General features: G+C 39.9%; 1 protein-coding gene across 7 annotated transcripts in view; it reads left to right on the top strand.

The window, feature by feature from the left end:
- NRXN3 (neurexin 3) overlaps nucleotides 1-23,129 on the top strand; it is a 982,535-nt gene that overhangs the window by 700,875 nt on the left and 258,531 nt on the right. For all 7 annotated transcript variants that reach the window (XM_035901997.1, XM_035901996.1, XM_035901998.1 and 4 more), the window contains one exon: nucleotides 15,067-15,248. In XM_035901997.1, the coding sequence (XP_035757890.1) occupies nucleotides 15,067-15,248 (182 nt within the window). The remainder of the gene's footprint in view (nucleotides 1-15,066; nucleotides 15,249-23,129) is intronic.

Below are 23,129 nucleotides of genomic sequence, written 5' to 3'. Positions count from 1 at the left end.
GTGGTCTTACAAGTTTGGGCTTCACAGTAAGAGACAGGTATCGAGAATGGAACAAGTCTGGTAGAAGGCCACCAAGGTAGTAAAGGTGCCGGAAAACATGACATATGAGGAGAGTCTAGGAAAACAGGGTTTGTTCAGCCCTAAGGGGAGAGGGAGGAAATACTATTGTTATCTTTAACTACCAGACTAGGATTCTATAGAGAAGACTCTTCTTGGAGACCCACAGTGATGCTATGAGAAGTAATGGGCACAAGATGGAATATAGAAAATTGTGATTTAAATAGTAGGGTGGTAAAACACTGGAACTGGTTGCCAGTAGAGTTGTTGTTGAATGTTCTTTCTTTAGGATCTTGAAAACTCAACTGGAGAAGTTCCTTAGCAATCTGATCTCATTGGCCTGGCTTTGAGTTGGAGGAGAGGGAAACTATGTGACCTCTACAGGTTCCTTCTAATTATTCTATAGTTTGCTGGTTTTAGGCGTTTGTGGTGAGAAGGCCTATGTTCTCTGTTTTCTATGGGAGTATGAAGTTATGGTTTCTGATGACTGAGCCACCAGCATATTGGTGCTGCTAGCTCAACTTAATGCAAGGTGCACGCATTGGAAATTACTTTTTGTCCCTATTTTACTGTTGTTATATCACATTCAGAAGAATGCTTCTAAAAGACCAAACATAAATGATCAAATGTTTGAAAAACTGGGATTTCTAAAAATTTCCTCTGTCTTTCTTTTTCTCACCTTCCAAAGAAGTCAGGAGGTAAGTGATTACGTGCTACTTGCATGCCTCTGTAGCTGTCACCTGTAGAGCTCTGTAGGATGCAAGTGCTGCAGTTTGAGGAAGAATGAGTGACCCTTAACGTGGGGCTTAAGAGGCATTCCAGGCCTGGAGATGAAAGGATGAAGAACAAATCCTCTGTATTATTGAAGCATGTGAAAGGCATGAAAGCGCTAGAGGTGAATCAATAGTTTGCATTTACAGCACAGGAGAGAAAAAAAAGATATACTGGGATTTATTTTTCCAGCTTATTTGAGAGAGACTTTTTTTTTTTTTTTTTTTTCTCCCCCTTTAGGAAGCGCAGAACTGAGCTTTCTGTAGAATTGTATGCCTTTAGCACCCTGAAAGGTATACTCGAAAGAGAACTGTTCCCTGTGGTGTCTCCCAAATAAATGATTTTGGGCTATGGGTGGTGATTCACAATAAAGCAGCAGAGACTGAAAATAAAATACTGAGGTTCAGTCCTTGCAGAGACAGAGATTAATATACTCTTGAAATATGAGTGAAGGAAATCTTTATCAATTTTAATCTAAGTTTCTCAGTGGGAGTAGGAGATGAGGTTAAGAGGACACGGCCTAACCATTTTTAGCTGTTTGTTCAGCTTTAATAATTTAACTTATCTCTCTCAAACTTCTTAGCAATACTCGCTCACTGCTCTATGGAGTTCCTTCTGCATGTCTAGACAGGTGTTTGGGTAGCCATGTCAATGGTCTACCTTAGCACTGTGTAGTGATATGGTGCATTACCTTTTAATATAATGATAAATTCATTTCAAAGGCAAGCAAGTAAAATTCCTCCTCTTAGTTTGTATAGGCTCTCTTCAAACACGTGAATTGCCAGGGCATTTAAGATCAAATACTGCATACAGGTGTAAAAATGTAGCATTAAAGTGTAATTTAAAATGTGTAAGAAAAGACAATAGCCTTCTCTCTGAGGATGCTATGGATATTATCTGTAATATTCATAGAAACTTATTGTTTCTCTGTCTGACATCACCTAATACTTTCAAACTGAAGCACAGGGAAATCACTGTGATGATTAGATCAATGTGATCAGCTCACAGCCCTTTCATTCTCCTCACTTGTGTGACACAAGCTATTGCTCCGTGCAGCTGAAGGCCACCGACTCAGGACCTCTCAGATGACAATGTGTTTTAGTATAGGTTGTTTCCCCAAGAAGTCAGCAGTTAAAACAGTGATGGAAAAACTTTTAGAGAGTGGCTGAATATCAAAGTCGTAAGAGTTCTTGGTCGCCTCTGCCAGAGGGAAGAAATGTTGCAGTTTTTGCAAGCCAGAATGACTCACACAATCAATGTTTGATGGTGGTGTGTTCGTCATGGCAATGGGAGTATCTTAGTTACCCAGCAGCGTTGAGGCTGTGGTGGTGTGTGCCTGTATCACCCTGCTCCTCCAGATAAGGCCCAGGTGCAGCTTTGCCACTGAATCTCATGGCAGGGGCCGTTGCTGCCTGCAGCTGTAGGATGGAAGCCACTCCAGTATGGTGTAAAAACTATGATGCTGAGGTGCTTTTTAGTGAAATGATAAGAAAGGACTAGGGTGGGTGGCTTTTGTGGCTAAACTTCATCTTGTGCCTTGAAAGGAGCGTAGCCAGGCATGGGAGATTAGATGTCTCCCTTGAGTAATATTACATTTGTAATTGGAATAGCAGAGGATGCTGGGAAAGAACTAATGCCAAAGACAAAGCAAACTGGCTGAGGAGAACAAAGTCCCAGGTCAAGGTGAGCAAGTTATTCAGAACCACTCTGCTTTTTTTTTCTTTCTTCAAATTCAGTTGTTCTTGAATGATCGCAATCAGTATATCAAAATAAACACTTTATGGAGTAAGGTAAAAGGAGTTGCTGGCAAAACTGTAAATCCTCTCATGGAACAAATGATAACTTAGCTCAAGAGCCCTTTTGTCCTGGCAGTGAGGGAAGGATATAAATTCTCTGAAAGTATCTGTCAGTCGGAATTGCTCTGCATTCATCATGTCAGCCCTCTGCATCATTCATGAATGTCATAAGAGACTAAAGAATTGGCACTTCATGGTGAGAATGATTAAACAACCATTACGCTTGTCTCTTACTCTGGCATGGTACCTTTTAACAGATTGCCTGTATAACGCTCATGTATGCTCACCTCTCCTAATGGTGGCTGTCCTTTCATGGTGGCAAGAAGAGGAGGCCATAGCAAGAAAACTTGCATTTTGTTAAAGAACAGTTTATATGCTGTATTACTAGATCTGGATATCTTTTGTTTTTACACTCCCACTATGTGACCTTGGGAATGTTAGAGAGCCTTGGGAATGGTGAGCTTCTATAAAAGCATTTCTTCTCACGAATGGCCTCCCAGTAGTTGTGAGGGACAGCATCATATTTGAGGTGAAGTCAAAAAGCTCAGAAATCTGAGTTTGTTTCCTTGGTAGACCAAAACAGCCCCATTTAGTCCAGAAGACAAGGCTGTGTCTACAATAACAACCAGCATGAGAGCAGGTTTGCAGAACGAAATTTAGTACCAAGGACCTGAGACTGATGAAAAATATTAGCCAATATTGATACTGTGTTCAGTTCTGGGCCCCTTACTACAAGAAAGACATTGAGGTGCTGGAGTGTGTCCAAAGAAGGGCAACAAAGCTGGTGACAGGTCTGGAGCACAAGTCTTACGAGGAGTGACTGAGGGGACCAGGATTGTTTAGCCTGGAAAAAAGGTCTCCCCTGAGCCTTCTTATCACCCTCTACAGCTACCTGACAGGAGGTTGTAACAAGGTGGGTGTTGGTCTCTTCTGCCAGGTGATAGGACAAGAGGAAGTGGCCTCAAGTTGCGCCAGGGAAGTTTTAGACTGGATACTAGGAAACATTTCTTCACTGAAGACTGCCTTGAGATCAATAGTAACAGTTTGGCCTCCATCCATCCTGAGCTGTATCTAGGCTATTTTGTTACCATTCAGGTTCTGTAAAACTGTAGTGAACTAACATCCCTATTCTTCCTCCTGGCCCCAAATGAGCTATGAATCCTGCTGTGCTAACAGTAGTCTCTGTATTCAGCTCTTCTGGCATGCTGCCTTCTGGGCTTCTCCAAGGACATCATTGTTGTGTGCTCTTTTATCAGGAAACACCAAGAAGTAAGAAAATGCATCCAGATTCCAGCTCCTCTTTGGCAGCAGAATGTGATGAAGAAATACTTCATCTACCTTTACTGAATTTAGTAACAGTTGCACCTGATGAAGTCTCCTTCCAGGTGGTGGTTAACTTTGACCATAGTAAACATGTCCTTCAGGGGTCACAGTAACTGGGCAGTTTTCTGGGCACTACCCAGCAAATTTCGTATTTCAGTTGTAGTGTTTGTAGTTTCTTTTGATCTCTTTTTCTGGTGCATTGTAGCTTGAAGCCTGTCGTCTTTATGTAATAGAAATTTTATGACGTTATGAGCAGTATTTTGTGTGTGTGTGTTTAATTTTTTTCATTTTCTGTGGTGTAGAAAAAAAAAACCAACCCAAACAAAAAAAAAAAAACCCAAAACAAAACAAAAAACCACCTCCCCCCCAAAAAACCCCAACCAACCAAACAAAAAACCCAAGACAACCCACCACACCTAGAGGAATTGTCCTTGTGACCCTTTTCTAGATTGACATCTGTGATCTGGTTGCCTAAAGCTGTGGGGGCTTTTGATAACGCAACTGGTTGCTTTGCTGAAAGAGGTGACTTTAAGGGCTGAGGGTGCTGCTGTGATAAAAGTCTGCAAGGCAAGGTTGACAGAGGCTAGATATAGGGACAGATTACTGTCTTTCAGTACAAGAACTAGGGAACATGTAATCTATTTAGCAAGAATAAGTGTGAAAAAGGTGATTCTTCACGCAACAGAATCACTTGGGCTGGAGGAGACCTTGGGAAGTCTCTAGTCCAAACCCCTGTTCAGAGCAGGGTCAGCTGTGAGGTCAGATCAGGTCTTGAAAACCACCACACGTAGAGGCTCCAAAATCTCCTTGGGCGGCCTGTTTAACTGCCTGTCTGTCCTTGTGAAGAGAAAGGTTTTTCTTTCTATCAAATCAGATTCTCTCAATTCAAGCTCTGCCTACTGCTTCCTGTTTGCCAGCACCATTGCATCATTGTGAAGAACCTTCCTTTATCTTCTCAGTAACCTCCTTGCAGGTGCTGTGAGACTGCCCTTGGGTCCCCTTGAAGTTGTGTTGTCTTCAAGCTGAACAAGCTCAAAGCCTTTGGCCTCTCCTTAGAAGGCAGGCGCTTCAGCCACCTGTCTTCATGGACCTCCACCTGAACTCGCTCCAGTTTGTCAATATCTGTCTTGTATTGGGGTCCCCAAACCTGGATGCCTTTATTCTAGATGCAGTCTAACAAGCACTGAGTAAAGGGGAACAATCACTTCATCTATTAACAGGCTATGGTCCTGTTAATAGAGTACAGGATGCTGTAGGCTGCCTTTGCTGATGGAGCCCACAGCTCAGCTTGCTGCATCAGTGGTGGATTTGTGTGAGGCATTGCTAAAGGTTTGTAAGTCATTGCTGTGAATGCAAAACTTCTAAATGCATTCAAGGAGAGACTGGACAAGTACTTGGAAATAAGAACTCTTTGGGATTACAAACCACGTGAGGCTGAGTTAATTGCTGGAAAGGCTTATAGTCTGGGTGCGTACTTTCAGGAAATATGCTTGCTCTACTCCTAGTTTTCCCTGGGTGTCCACTTAGGATCAGTGCTTGAATACATGACAGTGAACTAGCCAGATCCTTGTCTGACTGATTATGTTGTTATAATGTAAACGAAGATACTACTGAAATATTTTCCTAGTTGCAATCTGTTATGTTTATGTTGGTATGCCTGTGGTCATCTTGGGTCCATTTTTAGTCAGCAGCTAATCCCTGAATTCCTTCTGAGACGATAAACATCCCCAACATGACCTATGGAAAATTCAGATTTATGAAAGAACTCAATCTTCTCAGTATCCCAGATCGAGGGAAAGTTGTAGTTCAAGCATAAGCTATCTTTGATCTTCTAGTAATTATAGGAATAGTCCCTTGGTCTCCCCCTTCTTCTCTTCCAATCTTTTTAACGCAGTGTAACTAATAAGAAGTAGCATACTGTCTGATCCGATTGTTGGCTGATGCACACATACTGGGAGGAAAGTGACTCATATTAATTTGCTGTCATTAAAAAAGACAAACATAGAAAGCAGGCATGATCTGAATTGCTGCTTCCGTTTTGTGTTAGTCTTGCAGATTTCATAATTCCTCCTCATTGTTGTATAGAAGCAGCTCCTTAATGTTTTAAATTGGGAAAGGAGTTTCAGTTTCATGTCAAACAATGTCTGCTTTTTGAGATGTGAGATGAGTATGGTGTTCGATATGGGTCTCGGAGGGCTTGTCAAGAGAAGAGCATCCTGAAAGGAAAAAGAGCTAGTTCATGAAAACTCCTTTTAAGCATGGAAGCCTGCTTTTTTTTGAGGATTAGACTGGAAGCTTTACGTTTTTCAGGGCTTTAAATTTTCTTCATTCTTAGGCAATTTAAAGCTCTTGATAAATAAAATTTAAAGCTCTTTCATGTTTCAGCAGTCATGTCAAAAATTATCAGACCTGTCTTTGTTTTCTCCTAGGAAGGATCCTGTGATGGAATAGTCAAGTGAGCCAGATGATGATGATTAGATCCTCTGTAATCTTTTTCAAGTCCTGCCCTCTCCCCTCTTTTTTTTAATCAAGCAGGTGTTTTTATTAACAGGCATAGACCATTTAAACTTGGGGTGCAGAAAATGCAGCAACTGGGGCACAGAGAGTGCCAGAGAGTGGGTCTTTAGGAGAACAAGGAGGAAGACTAGGAAGACTGGTTCTGATTGATGATATTCAGTTTGGACTAGACTTCTCTTTCTTTATGTGTGTGATCGAGTGACAGTAACTCAAAGGTGTCCCTGGGATATCCTGATATTGCACATCGTTCCGTGTGCTGTAAGAACTTTGGAGTATATGCTTGAAGGCAGGGGGCGTGTTGATGTTGAGCTTGGTTTTTGTCTCCTGAGCCCTGAATCGTTCTTTTGTCTAAGAACTTCTTTTATTTGGTGTGATATGAACTGAGATAGGAATAGGAAGAGTAAAATAAAGATTAGGATAACAGTGTAGCTGAAGTTTAAGATTGAGGGTAACTGGATGACAGCTTATAGCTGGAAAAGGAAAAATAGCTGCTGTCAAGACTGATGCCTTGGTAAATATAGAAGGGTGGAAGGAATGGGGCTGGCACCCTACTTGGAACTAGTACTGTTAATTCGTTTCTTTCTTTTAATCTGAAACCCATTTCTTAATCTTAAATTCAGTGAGATAATTTCTTGCTTGATCTTTTTTTTTTTTTTTTCTCCATTCTTAATTTGTTTGATAATGGTAGCTGGAAATGTTATACATCTAGTATAATAGCAAGGCAAAGAAGCTGTATGCAGTGGACAACACCCATAGGAGCAATTTAAAAAAAAAAAAAAAAAAAAAAGGAGAAAATTAAAAAAAAAAAAAAAAAAAAGCTGGAAATGGGAAACACCTGTTAGGTCATCTCTAGACAATGTAAATGTTCCAGCATGCCTAGAGAGGACCCACTTCAAGTGATTCAACTAATGAATAGCTAGAAAAATTATCAGTGCTATTTGAGAGGATATCGCAAAACTAGGTAAAAGCTTTACCTATTTTCACCACTATTGTTGTTCTTAATGCATATGGCCACTGTGGCATTTCTTTGTCCTCAAAATATTCTTTTGTCACTCTTTCAATTTTTTTACTCCTAAGAAATTCATGTAGAGGAAATTTGAAGTTGCACAGCATGAGAGGTCTATTTGATGTGTCCAGAAGGAGTTAAGTTGCAAAAACAACTGTCAGAAGCTTCATTTTTACTCAGCCAATGCATGCCCTTTTGACAGTGTACAGGTATCAACTGATATTTTATTGTCTCTGTTGCCATGTGATAAACTTTTGGGGAGCAATAAATAGTCAGAAGCCATTTGAAAGTCCTAGTGCTCTTTTCTGGTTTGTGCAGTCTGTATTGTTTGCTTTAACTCCCCCTTAGAGCTGGTGTTCAAACCATGGCTCATTTTTCCTCGAGAGTTTAGCAAGTATAAATAAATAAGATGTTGAACTGTCTGACTGAGTTAAGGCACGAAGAGCTATGCCACTGTTGTTTCCCTGACTGGAAAGGAAGCGGTCAAAGATGCAGTTTACCTTAAGCTGTGACCATGTGGGAGAGACCTTAATCTTCGGTGCAGCAATCAGAATAATCTGACCAGATTTCAGGCAAAACCTCCAATCTGTTTTATCGGAGTCTTCTATTAGAACAGAAATTGGTCATAGCAGCTCTTCCTTATTACTTTTGTTCATCACGACTTGCTAGGGCAGAATAGCTCTCTATATACCATGTTTTTGGGAACTGCATTTTCATTATGTGACCAAATAATGATGCTTCCCACTGCAGCAGATTTCATCTCCTTACTGAATTTCTGCAGATGTATGCCTGATCTCTTCTCGCTTGCTTTCATGCCAGTATTCTATCTGACTTGCATTCCTTTACTAGCACTTTTTCTGGTGATGGAAATAGTAAATGAACTGCCCAGTCCAGGTACAATGAGATAAGAGTTACCATTACTTACTTTTTCTTATTTCTGTGAGTTTGTCAAAACTTCTGCCTTTTCTTATTGAAACTGTGTGTGGGTTTTTGAATGCTTGCATAAACTATCATCTCTTCATTATTTAATTGCCCTTTTAAAGGGCTGCTAATTACAGGTGCTACCAAGGTTTCCTTCCTGATGTGAACTGAGTCTTGCTTTGCTCAGGTAACAACTACCTGTGCTCATGTACAATGTGTTACTGATTCCATCCTTTGACTATACTGCTTCTTGAAAAGAACCTAAATTTCGGTTTGCTGTCAAAGAAGAGCAAAATGCCATCATCACAAATTTTTCTGTAGCTGAACTGATAGCTTCTTGTTAGAAAGCAGGTTATGATTATTAATAAGCATGGTATACTCTCTTAAGAATTCTATGTAAGAGAATAAAGACATAGTAATTGAGGGAAAGGTATATGCCTTGTCTTGTGTGCTATTTCAGGTAGGAAGATGTTATCATTAGGTTTACGTACCTCATGTTTTTTGGCCAATTACCACCACAATCAGAATATTTATGTTTGTATTGGGTCATAAGTGGCAGGGGCCTGCAGAGCCCAGTGTGGGAGGAGGCTGTGAACTGCCCTGTGTGCAATCACAACCAGCTCTGATGTGGGTGAAAACAACCCACCATGTGCCAAAAATTCAACCTGTCAGAGAAGCATGTGGTGCTGCTGCTTGGACACATTTAAGAAAGGGCAATAACCCCTAGGGGGTAGTGTGGGAGGGTTATGGGAGCGTGCATGAAGGGGAGGAGGCATGGGAGGGGGCACCAAAGGATAAACAGGAGGGGACACAGAAGAAGGTTCGATGAGAAGAACATGGAAAAGGACATTGGTGGGGATATGCTGGAGACACGTTCTTGGAAGAAGGCACTCTGTGTTGGATGAGGCATGCCCCTGAGGGGACTGCAGCCCAAGGCAGGGACACTCCTGAAGGTATTGGGCCTGTGGGTGACCTGTGCCAAAGCAGGGATACCCCTGAGGGACTGGGGCCTGTGGGAAGACCCATGCAGGAGCAGGGACACCCCTTGAAGGGGACTGGGGCCTGTGGAGGGAGCGATCCACACAGCAGCAGAGCAGGGGACACCCCTTGAAGGGGACTGGGGCCTGTGGAGGGAGGGACCCACGCAGGAGCAGGGACACCCCTTGAAGGGGACTGGGGCCTGTGGAGGGAGGGACCCATACAGGAGCAGGGGCACCCCTGAGGGGCTGCAGCTTATTGATAACCCATGCTGGAGCACAGAAAATAAGTAAGAATCGAGGAATGGTGGAAAGAAACCTCCATGCACTGACCCTGACCTTCTGCACTGCCTGTTGTCTCCCCGCAGCCTAGAAGGAGGGGAGACTAGGAAGGGGGGGAGAGCTGGCGGAAGGCAGTTGAGCCTGGGGAAGGAAAGGTATTTTCCCTAAGTGTTTCTTTAATTGCTTGTTGTCTTTGTTTCCCAATGCCTGAATCAATAGTTAAAAGTTTATGTTAATTGTCAATAAAACTAATTAAGTGAGATTACCATAGTTGAGATTGTCTTGCCTGTGACAATGTTGTCATGAAGGGACGAGGGGCCCTGATCATAAGTTTTGCTGTGTTAACTCAGGTAATTATTGTAGCTTTTAAATTGGCCTGGGTTCTGCATAATTTTCATCTTAAAAGTACTTTTTAATTGTAAAAATCTGAACTGTGGTATCTGTGGTATGTTAAACTCAGAGTTGTTGCAGTTAACCCTTCAGTACATAAACATTGCTGTAATACCTGTCAGGTGTTGCATTTTCCTGGCCACGCTGAAATGAGTGTGTGTTGTGCTGTAGCTGAGGCAAAATGGGCTGTTGATGGCTTAGTAGGTGCAAATAGAGAATTTGCAATAGAATATTTAATATGGGGAGATTCACAGGATCCCTATGGCACAAAAGAAGTTATATCTTGTGCAGATGTGACAGACTTGTTTTCTACTGCTTTGCAGGTTTAGTTTTCGGCAGGCCCTAACTGCTGCAGTTGTACTGTGTTGATTGAAGGATACTCTTCCTTGAGATAGGTTTTTGAAGTCTTTGGGCAATGATGAGGAAAAGGTGATAACTGATTTAAAATTATAGGTGGTGGTGCCAAATTCAACTAAATGTTTCTTAGCACAACTCACTAGGAGGCTTTATTTGCTGTGGCTTATAACATTGCTTATAACTTTTCTGTTAGGAATTTTCCATGAGGAGTGTTTGCCTCAAACTACTTTATTTTGACTGAAACTAATCAAACAGCTCTGTCTGTGAATATAGCTAGCAAATACATAATTTGCCTAAGCTAGATATGCAGACTTTAAACAGCAGCATTGTCATGTGTGTTGCAACATATCCATCTCTCCGATTTTTAAATCTCTAAACACTGAAGTTGTAAGTTATAGTTACAAGTTATGTCATGTCTGGGGAAAAGTCAACTGCTACTCTGCCAAACTATAAGTTTATGAGTTTATAAGCTTTGTGTATGCTAAACATGTGGGGGTGTCCTAGTAGTTTAAATCTGTAGGGAGTGTTCCATCACCATATATTTCTTCACTTCTCTGAGCTCCCAATGTTGACCAAATTCTGCGTGCAGATCCCAGTAAAGTAGCTGAACATATTCTGTTCCCATTTGTTCTCACCTGTCGGTAAAGTAAATCTGGCCGAAGGCACTTTGAGAAGTGGGATTTCTCACAGCTGACTGGGGAAATAATTAAGTGTGCTCATATCTTTGATTTTTTTTTTTTTTTTTTTTTTTTTGCACAGCATAGGTTGAAGTTAGCATTATATAGTTGAAGTGGTGAAGCACTCTAACAATAAATACAATGGAATTAATCAGTCCCTCAGACTTTTCTATTTTCAGGGCACAGTTGGTGTTGTATTTATTAAAGGAGGTATATAGCTAAACCTTGAACAATGAGGAAAAACTAGATATCAAGTGGTTGCTCATTAACAGTGTATTATCCATTGTCTGTCTTGAATGGGAAGTGTCTTAGAAAAGAAGTGTGCTCTTGTGTAATAAAGAGGTCTGCAACAAAGCCTAGGTGCAATGAGAAGATCTCGGGCTGAACAGACTTTCATTTCATCAGCTTTTTTCTTAACTGAGTTCTTCACTTAATTAGTCTACAATTCTCTGCAAGACCACAAAGAAAGGAGAGTTACCAATTTAAGATCCAAAGGGACCTCTGGAGGTAAACTAGTCCAGCCTGCTCACACCCACCAGCTTACAGCAAGGCCAACCAGATAGAGTTGTTCAGGCCTTGTCAAGTTCTGGTGAAGCTGAAATCTCCTTTCCTAAGGTCCAGGGTTGTAATTTTACTGTTTGTCTTGTTCAATTCTCTTGGAGTTTTAAGCTCCATAAACTTAGGGAGTCAAATAGAAGCATTTAAATCAAGTATGTTTGTTATGTTTTTGGTTTGGGGGACTTTGGTGTTTTCTGGTTGTGTGTGGGTTTGTTGGGGGTTTTTTTTGTTTTCTTTTTTGTGTTTTTTTTTTTTTTTTTTTTTAATGTGGTTGCAGTGTGGTAGTAACTCTTGTTAACCTTCCTCTTCCACTTTTACTTGACGTTTGCACCTTGTGGTTTCAGGCTGATGTGACTTCTGTTCATATTTTGGGGAAAAAAGTGGTACTGGTGCAGTGTTAATATGCCATCTTTTTCCAAACAAGGCAATGGGTATCCTGTATGCCCTCAAAAAGTTGGGTAAGGGAAGGGACATTGATGTATCCAACAAACAAGCGGCCCATCTGTCATTACGCAGATTATTCTGACCCGGACAATAAGGAAAACAGCTGGCCACCAGGCTTTAGTTAACAGGTTAGTTTGGGCAGTGCTGGTCTGGTTGTTGCATCTGAATGATCTTAGTGCACAAAGTCAAAGTACTGAATATCTTTAAGGTAGGCCTAGAAGCAAAAATCTGTGGTCTGTGAGGAGAAAATTAGCTCCATTAAGCAGTTAAGTCCCATGACAGGCCTAAGAAGACATAATTGGTTCTAACTGGCACTCATAGGAGCACTGACATGCTCTATCTGCAGCCAAATAGTTCTTAGAGAGGCAAAGAAATCATCTGTCTTCATAAATAGCAAAGAACTCTCTTCCAAGCTTGTCTTTGCTGCTGAAGGGCCTGATAACCAGTACAAAGAAAAGGAGGACAACTTGCAATTCAAGTGAGAATCATTTTGGAAAGCAGAGGTTCATCTATGAAGCCATCAACAATGAGTTAACTCATCTTATTTTACATAACACATTGCTATGCCTTGGTTTTAGTCGGTAATGGAATACACAACTTTCAGAACAAACTGATAAACTGAGGGTGGATATTTGTAATGTAGTTTACAGTGGGCTGTTGATAGACCTGTGCATGGGGGAAAGCCATAGATAGTACACTACCCGGTCATCTCCAACTAGCTCTCCTAACCAAGATATTACAGATACAGTTGGGGTTACATTTAAACAAACAGACAAACAAAACCCCTTTCTACATATTTTTCAGTAAGTGTGCACCCTCCATCTTGAGCTCAAAGCTGAATGAGGAGATAGAGTTCAGTCTGCAAAATTAATCTTTCTGGAACTGAAATGATAACAGGCATACAGTTCCAGTATGCCAATGTGCTCTTTTGTCAATTCAGAATTATGAGTGGCGTTTCCTACCTAACCCTGGTTTCAGACGCATTTGTTTGAATTTACTGGGCATGTTCTGGTGGGTATGCACAGACCTGGAAGGAAGGAAACGTGGATTTATTTCTACTCTGTCGTTGAGTTAGCTGTTCAGAAATCAGTTCCCTTCTGTGTGCCTGAGTTTTTGATGTCTGTTTTGGTAATGTGTGATGAGATGTGTAGAGGAAGCCTCTTCAGTGAGGGTAAAGTGTATCAACTATTTCTACCAATATGTGGTATTTATTTGGAATTCAGGTCGTAAAGAGCTTTAGTGAAGCTGCAGCTTTGTAGGCGAGTGTAAAAGTTACCCCATATATGATCCCACCTGTTTCTGTATCTAATTACATTTACTGTGTTTGGGGTTGCTTGATACATGTTGCTGATTGGTATATGGTGGGGGGAAAAAAAAATATAAAATCATCAATTGTAATTTCACTCAAACTGGAAAAATGTACCCAGTACATTGCCTGTACTTTGGACAGATATTTCATCCCTGATGCAGTAATGGGAGCTGGTTATTTTTGCTTATGATTCTGTAGCTTGTGACCCATTGTAATAGTGCTCAGAAAATGAGATGCAGTAAATGGCTGAACCATTGAGAAGCTTTGTTCCTGTCCTGCCTGTAGATTTGGGTCTAGGACAGCAATTTTAGCCGTATTTTCCAAGAAGCTCAGGGGCTGATTTTGTAACTGCTGAGTTATAAAATCCTGCTCCTTACTCAGTGTTGAGTACAAGTGAGAATGTGAACTCCAAACACTTTTGCTTCTCAGCTTCTTCATCTGCAACAATAATGCCTCACTTGTGTGTCTGTCCTGCTCAGCTCAGATGGGCCTCATGAATGTGGGAGGACAGCTTTGGAGAAGTTTGGTGGTGTCCTTAAAAATCAGGTCAAGGAACAAATTCCCAGGCTCACTGTAAAGATGAACAATGCTGGAAATATGTGGACTGGATATCCAAAATTCTTAGGAATCATTGAGAAAAGGATAGTCTCCCACTGTGTGCGAGTGGTCTTCAGCTGAAGACAAGCGCAGCCTCAAGGAGAGCTGCTAAATATTCCCTTTGAATGCCCTTATAAGATTGAATCCCATGCTTCTGAAGCAGATGTGGCTTCCCCCCCCTCACCCCCTTCCCCAACAGCAGTGTTCTATCTGGCATTGTCTGGGATATTAGCACTAATGAAATCATTCATTCCTGATAAGCTCTTCACTTACCTTTATCTTAAATGCTGCTTGTCTTTTATTTAGGAACTAATCAAATGTGCTTCATCAGGTTGTATACAGAAGAAATTTATCGAGTGATTTCTACCTTAAGAGGAAACCCGCTTGTTTGTTTGTAGCTTCCCTCCTGTGATGTGTGTAGGAAGATGAGGATGTTCTGAATAACATACATGCACATTGAGCCTACTCTCTGGAAGTTGTTCGTGAGGCTTGAGTCCATGCTCATCTGAATGATGAATTTTCCATAAGGAGGGAATTACGTTCTTTGTTATCAAGTCTAATGGTGCAAGGCTAATGGTGAAGGAACAGATATGTGTTTTCTGATAAAAAGCTATTTCACCTTCATATCTCCTTCCCTCAGAAAAGGTATCTAGCATTCCAGAGCCATTGCTCTACAAAGGAAAGCTTATAATTTTACAGAAGGAAGAATACACAGAAGTTGGAGAGGGCAGTCTAAAGCACCATTTTGTGTATGTCTTATAACACATATGGAATCAAATACAATATTAAAGAGAGTTCACGATGTCATTTGTCATGAAGTAGAAGGATTTTAGTACATGTTGTCATCTTCTGTTATCTGGTTGAATCTGGAAATACCTATTTCCATCATCTACTCAATTTTTCTGGAGTCATCTTGTGCTATCAGTAGCCTGGCGAGCAGGAGGCATTCATTTCACCCCTTTAATTAATGAAAGCATATTGCTTCTATTCCTCTCAGAAGTCATAGCATTGTTACCAGATTTGGCAAATAGATAAATGAAATGGTTAACTAACACTTTTTTTTCTTTGGTTTTGTGTTTTGTAGCTGGTGCCACGTACATATTTGGGAAGAGTGGAGGTCTCATCCTGTACACCTGGCCAGCTAATGACAGACCAAGCACAAGGACAGACCGTCTTGCTGTGGGCTTCAGCACAACAGTGAAGGACGGCATTCTTGTTCGGATTGACAGTGCCCCTGGGCTTGGTGATTTTCTGCAGCTGCATATAGTGAGTATGGACAGGCGCATGTCTATGCCAGACCTGGGGTTGTGTTCACTGAATATGCATTTGAAGAAAACTTTTACTATAAAATAGTATGTGTCGTACTCTGCACTTTCTATGTCTTAAGTACTCATCAGATTAACCTGTTTTAGGTAGTTCTTTAGGGTTCTGTAAAATTAGTGAATGGGATGCACAGGGAACCAAGCCTTGGTTGAAAGTGGGAGGAGGGACAACAAACCAAGCCGGGGGGCAGGGGGAGGGATGCCTTATGAGATTCAATAGTAGTAGGGTTTATTAAAAATTTGTAGAAATATTTTTGCGGCAGTGCTACTCTACTGTGTCATATGCATAGTCTTGAATACAGCTGAATTAATGGTGGAGAGCATTACTATTCTCAGAAGGCAAAGAATGAAATGGAGTGATAGGGTTGGGGTTTTGTTTTGGGTTTGAGGTTTGTTGTTTGGGTTTTTTTTCTCCCCCCTCACTGGGAAAGTTAAGTGAGAACTGAACAGATCCTCAAACAGATATAACTGATGTTTGCTTTAGCAAGATAGTTCAAAAGAATAAGAATTTAATGTTGTTAGCATGACATGGCTTTGCAAGAAGAAAATAGACTTTTTTGTGAGAGCAGATACTAAAGTAGGGAAACTTGAATGAAGGTGGCTTTAGGGAGAATTGAATTGTTTGAGAAAATGAGAACACTAGGACTGCAAACTTTTGGAGTTTGTTATTTTATGTGATGCTTTGGGGGGGAGGGGGGTGTAGTTTGCTTTGTTTTGCTTTGTAAACAAAGGAGCCAAGAAGTTTACTAGAGGTAGAAGCTCGTCATGTTACTTGATACTCAGATTATTTCCAATGTTTTATGTATTAATTCACAGTGGAAGGGAAACAGACCATTTAGAGGTTTTGAATGAGCTGGTGAGTTGTCGACATTTCACTGGAACTTGAAGATATAAGTAAACAGGAGAAATGCCAGGGGCCAAAACACGGACCTAACGTGAATCACCAAGGGTCTTAATCTGCTGCTGGAATTCGCTATGGTCAGAATCATGCTGATGCATTGTTTATATTGCAGCATGGTTCTGAAACAAGGGTCAGGGCTAGTACACGTTGCCAGCATTTGAAATGGGTTTGTTTTGAATTTTTTGTAAAATTCAGGTTCATTTGAATGGACTAGAATATGGCCTTGAGCCCTTAGACTGTCACCAATTCTGGTTTCGCTCTCTTTTGATATATCCAAATATTTAGTTTGTGGTTTTTGCTGGAATGAAAGTGAGCTCAAATCTTGGAATTTTTTTAAAGAAAAAAACCTTCTTCTTGCTTTCTTAAAAACAAAACAAAAAATGACAGGAGACTCTGTAAAAGTGAACAATGTTAAGCCTAATGGAATTCCGTAACTCACATTAAGCAAAAGTGGTTGGATATGACTGAGCAAGAGAATGCCTATTCTTCAGACATCACAATACAACATGTGTAAAATGCTATCGATTAACTGGAGAACAGCGTATCTAGCATGTGAGGAGAGGTGCAGAGATATGAATCTGTTCAGTCTTAGAAAAAGAATTCTAAGACGGAATCTTGTCACTCTTGGCAGCCTAATGGGATGTTACAGAGAAAATGGAAGTGGAAGGAAGAGGGGAAATGGACACAAGTAGTGAAAAGGAAATTTTAATCCTGCATTAAGATAAGAACTTGCACAATGACCCTTTTCAGCATTAATGATGAAGGCACATATTTTTTCTCTGTACCTTGGTCTCGATTATCAACTCTACCCTTAAAAATGAGCCCAAATGAACTTTTTAATGAGTGATCTTTTTTAACATTATAACCAATTTTCCTGTATAGATTGAAATACATTGAATCTGAGGTGTAAGTGTTCATTAAAATAAATAAATAAATATCCTGACTTTCTCTTTCCAGTCAGTTTTGGAAAGGAAAGGAATGAAAGTGTTTCTGCTTCATCCCAATATAGTTTGTTCAAACTACTCCAAATAATATGATGCTAGTTTCAGATTATTTCAGATATCTAAATCAAAGCTATTAATTGTGGCCAATATTAATGCTAAAAGTTCTGTTGAACACTTCCTCTGTAGTTTGGCCAATTTTATCCCTGATGATGTTCACTAATAGCAAATATAGAACTCGTTCAGCTTTAATTTCTCTAGTTCTTTTGTGGTCAGGATGGATTAGGAGGATTTGTGAGTCATTCATAAGGAGCAAAGGCGTGCTGCTGTGCTCTTCTGGTTATGGTGTTACCGTTCATCATATATATCACTGTTCAAATAAAGAATGTAGTCAGTTTCATGCTGTTACACGCAATAGAAAAGTTGAAGAGGAACTTTTTAAAGTGTTATTGGCTTCTTGGATGTCTGTAGACTTTGTTACCTTTGGTTTATGGTTCAAAGTCGCTTTTTGGATAAAGTCAAAATCTAAAATGAAAGGTGCATCTTGAAGTGACATTTAAAATGCAAGACCATGTAAGACCTGTTACTTAGCAAAATGCATGCAAGCTTTCCATGAGACTGAGATCTTTCGTAACTGACTGAAAACTACCACATGCTTTGTGCTGTCATGTTCAAAGACACTATCCCTCTTCCGTTCTTCAAAACCTTGTCCTTCCATTAGGCCATTTCCAAGTGTCAAGAGAAACAAGGCACTGTGGATCAAATGATAATTGAAATTTGGGAAAACCAAATTTGTAGATCAGAGCTATAAAAACAGATTAAACTGATGATAATATAAAGGTTTAAAAATGCAAATACTTAAACCATAAAGCAAATTATAGGAGAAAGATAAAATAGGTATTAAAAAAGGGAAGACCAATGTTTATGTAATTCATTTTATGTATGTTTAGCAACTTGACTTTTTCAGGAGCAATTATATTTAATAATAATAAAACTGGCAGGGATTTTCCTGGATAAATATTGGGGAGACCTCTTTCTCTGAGGCCTGTCTGGATATTCCAGTCACAGACTTTATTTTGGATGCTATTTACTGGATTCAGACCTCCTCACACTTCCCTTGGTGTTCTGTTGGTGATAACAGGTGACAAAAGCCACCTGGTGATCTTCTTTTTTTTTTTTTTTTCTAATGGGTATCACTAAGCTAAAATTTAATCCAAAATTCATAGTATAGGCTGTGGTTTATCAAGATCTGATGCTATTTGGAAGATCATAAAAGTGGCTCGTACTCTGATAAGGAGACTTTTTAATAGTGTGCCTGCTTTTTGAATATCATTTATGTTCTGGAGTTTTCTTTGTAATCTCTAGTTGTAAAATTCAAAGTCAAAAAAAGATACCTTATTAACAAGTTAGATATTTTCTTGTTTAATTTATGGTCGTTCTGTTTGGATTCATTTTTTTAATTATGAGTCTTTCAGACATTGTGGAAATTTATTGACTGAGGCTTCTGGTTTATATGACAAAAAATTACAGCCTCTGAAACTATTTTCTCTTCTGATTTACAATGAATTATAAGCTGGCAGCCCTGCAGAAATGGATAGCATACCATCCAGATCAATGTTGTATATGAAACATGAGGTGTTTGTGTGAACAGACTGTAGCACGTGGAAAGACAATATTGTTATAGCACCAAATCCCTCCTTATGAGATTTTTTTTTTTCCCCCCTCTAACAATTTATTCAAAGCACCAAGTCCTAGCCTGTACCAGAAAATTGCCTTCCACAACGGATGCTTAAAAGGCTGCATGTAGGAGTTGTGGTTGAATGTTTCTATATGTTCATTCGTGTTTCACTACCACACCTTTTTCGTAATTTACAACATGCAAAAATCTTCATAGAGATCAAATGGGGAGAGGAAGACAGCTGCAAGTGATGATGGATATAATTCTTGTGATGGCTATGGAGAGAGAAATCACCCTCCATGTGCACTGCTGGCTTATTCTGCAGTCTTTCATTTTGATGTGCATGGTAAACTGTCATCTCATCTCTGGCTATTCAGAATAGTCTTGTGAGACTGGTCCAGTTTCTGAATTGCTTGTAAAAAGTAAACTCTAGGCTACGGCAAAAATGCTAGTGATTTTGAGAGGAGTTTTGCTTAAGTAGTCCCAAGCGAATGGGGATCCATCACAGCACCAGACTGCAACTGAAGGCCACAGAATTTTGTGTAGAACATTCTGATTCAGAAGCAATAAGTATAAGAAAGTCTTCTGAGTTGGAGATGGCATTACTAAATAAGAATGAGTATAAATGGAAGAAAATGTCAAATTTGTTTGGTTATACTATGATTGCCCGAAGTCTGTGTTTGGGTTTTGTAGTTGTAGAGACAATTCTGGCTCCTCTGTACAAGCAGTCTCCTGGAGATGCCCTCCAAAACTGTAGTGCCATGCCATCTGAGCAAAGAGAGAAGTAGAACAACTGGAATCAGGAGAAGGATAACCACAGAGGGTGTATGATGAACTGAATATCTTAAGGCTTAGACTGAGATAATAAATGAAGTTTTGTGTTTTTCCTGTCTATAACCAAAATCACCTTGATGCAAAATATTTCAGCCTTTCTTAGGCCAAATTTGGAGTGGGCATTAAAAGGGTTACATTTTATACGTAAGAAAGTAGAAATAAGAGGGTTTCCTTAAGACTAGCCTGTTTTATTTTGCAGGTGGTATATCTAAAGTGGCTATGAACCATGGAAAATGGGCTATCTGCTTCGATCTCCGATCTTGTGGGGTTTTTTTAGCTTCCTTTACTGTCTTTATAGTTAGTTTTCTCTTAAAATGTGTGTTTTACCATGTTAGACCTCCTTTTTATTCTTACATAAAAATCTTAGTTTGCTCAAGTTTCATTTTTGTGACTACAAATAATATTACTCCACCAAATCTTGATCTTGTTTGCATTGATGTACATTCGGAATAGTGCTATTAATCTTGCCTTTCTAGGCTTTTAACTGGTCTAAAGTAAGTCTTTAAGTCTGATACAGTTCTTGGAGTATACCAGAAGTGGTTGAGCATCAGTATCCCATAAACAATTATCAGTTCCGAAGTGTTTAATGCCCATTGTGTCTCATTTCAGTCAAGAAACAGTAAAGAACTGTGTACATTTCTCCTAATCACACATGCATATTATGAACCCCTACAGATTGGTATGGAATATTTATTCATAGAATCCTAGAATAGAATCACAGAATAGTTTGGGTTTGGGTTGGAAGGGACCTTTAAAGGTCATTCAGTGAAAGATGTCTTATACTGAAGCATGTCAGTGGATCACCAAAAGGTGAAGTGGGGCAGAGGCTTCTTTGTTGAAGCAAGAAATTGTTTACTGGCTGGGTATAGGAGACAACGGTTGTGTAACATATTTAGCAGAGGAAGTGAACAGTGAATGAATGAGAGTGGCTAGGCTTCCTAGTGGTGAAGGGAGGGAATGAGGATGAGCTTTTAAGCAGAAGATGATACTGTCTGGATTTGTAGGTCTAAAAGAACAGGCTGTCTAAAGACATTTTCCACCAAGACAAAAATCCAGCAACCTACCTGAGTGAGCACTCTGCAGGTCTCCTGTAACTATTAACATATAAAAACTATCTGAATGTAGCTTTCTGTTAGGGATCAGTTCTCTGGCAGAGGCTTCTGAATATATTGTCTTTAATAGGTGGAACCTGAGGATTAACATATGCACGAAGACTTGAAATCATGACTGCTAATGTACCAGGCAAGATGGCAAGTGAGCTGAATGAGGGAGTGGGAGAACTGTTCTGGTTTAATATTAGTGTATGAAGATTCAGCAGAGTCTCTCTTTCATTTCTTCATATATATCTTTTATAAACATTTGTAGCTGTGGTTTGTCAATTCTTGACATTATGACTAAATAGTTATGGATGCCTTTAACCTAACTCAGGTTGCATATTATTTAAGGTAACTGGGGATTGGCAGGATAGTCCTCATGTAAGATGTGACATATATACATATATACACACACACACTGCAGTACCTTAAAAAGTATCTTGCATTCCCAGCAGAACCTCCACTGCATGCAGCAGAGTAGGTTTCTGCGTAGCTACGTGGGCCAGATACAGTGGTGGCACCACAAGGATTGGGGTGGTAGTACTGTTCCCTAGCAACAATAAGTAACTTAGAAGACTCTCTAACAAGCATTGAACTTTTGCATTGCAGATGGTTCTGAGGATCACACAGAGCACATCACAAGTGTTTACCTCCTTTCTATAATTATTTGTATTGATAAATGTGAGTTGTAAGTCACGTCTTCCTTTTTGCTTAGGATGGCAGTCCGCCTTAGCTGAGACTTGCATCTTAATTGCACTCCGTTTCTTTATGTTGATCACAAGAAGATGATTTAAGTGCATCTGTGTTAATCGACATTGAAGCAGATTAACAGCATGCATACAGTCAGTTACTACTTTTCCTTAGATGGAAAAGTAATTTCTAGTTGATGACTGGTAGATTTTTAGATTAATTGAATTTATTTGCAAGAGGACGGAAAACTGCCCAGAATTGTGACTTCTCTGGACAAGGAGGGAAATAGCTGAAAAAAATAAGATTAATGTGTAATTTAAATACCAAAGTTAAGAAAGTGAGCAGAAGACCAATGTATTGGTAGTACGGATAACAAAGATATTTCTGTCACAAAAAGCCTGTGCAAAGGCATAACAGGCATTCCACAGAGAGATGCAAATCTATTTGCTATCCCTGTGTAATAAGGTGTGGTGCATGCTGTAGGGAGGCATTTGTTGGTACTTCGTATATATTACATTTGGCTTTTTTTCCTATCTATCAGGACATGCTTAGTGTGCATGAATTATTATTGAAGGTATTTGGGGGTGGTAAAATTACCCTAAAGGCTAACTTGTAAGTTTAAAGACGAACTGCAATCAATTCAGAAGTCAGTGAGTAGGCTGGGGTTGCACAAGAATTTGGAAAGGAACACAGCTGGGACAGCTAACCCAAATTGACCAAAGGGAGATTCCATACCATGATGTTTTGCTCAGCAATAAAAATGCAGGGAAAGGATGAGGGGATGCTGATGGTTATGGCCTGTGTCCTTCCAAGTAACCCTGATGGGTGCTGAGGCCCACCCTTACCAGGAAGTGGCTCAATATCTGCCTGCCAGCAGGAAGTAGCGAGGCTTTGCTTCACCTATTAAAGTGTTGTTATCTCAATCCACAAGTTTTCTCACTTTTGCCCTTCTGATTTTCTCCCCTATCACACTGAGGGGGGTTGAAGTGAATGAATGAGTGGCCGGGTGGGTGCTTAGTTACTGGCCAGGGTCAACTTGTCATACACAGTCTTTAACTGGAAGAGAGCCTCTGTTCCTGACCAAGTACTTTGAAAACACTTAATGTACAAAGAGGCTACTATGTACAGATCATCCACACAAAAACATGGAGCTATAATGTAACTGCTTGCCACTTATGTCAAGTTTATAGAATAAAAAAAACATGGCAAACGTACAAGACTTCAGCATCATTATTTTGCTTGTGAGAGGCTGTATCTGAATGAGCCTCAAATTTGAGGAATACACGTCAGTGGCTGTTTTTTCAGCTCATATAAAATTGCCAAAGATCCTGATTTTTTTAAATTTTTTTCTTTTAATGGAAGTGTTCTATTTAAACACTCAAGAATCCTGTCCCAGAATGTCCTCAGTCTTTTCCTGTCCTTTTCTAAACTCTTCGGGTCTACGAAGTCCCATGTGTTTGTGCATGCTGCATTTATTGTTCCCTAGAGCACAGAAGAATTAGTAAAGGAAAACTAATTTGAAGAAAGAAAATGGACCTTCAGTTTTCAAAACAGCTTTTAAACGTGTTATTGTTATTTCTGTTTTTATTTTTAAGGTGGTTAAAAAACCATTTTTAATATATTTGAACTAGTTCACATTATGCATAGGAATGGTCCATCTATTTTTATCTACTAGTTCTTGGGAAAG

Source organism: Egretta garzetta, unplaced genomic scaffold (assembly GCF_000687185.1).
Source record: "Egretta garzetta isolate BGI_Z169 unplaced genomic scaffold, ASM68718v1 scaffold79, whole genome shotgun sequence".
NCBI classification, from domain to species: Eukaryota; Metazoa; Chordata; class Aves; order Pelecaniformes; family Ardeidae; genus Egretta; species Egretta garzetta.
The sequence above is the reverse complement of the archived record's forward strand: the minus strand, read 5'-3'. Positions and strand labels throughout refer to the sequence as shown.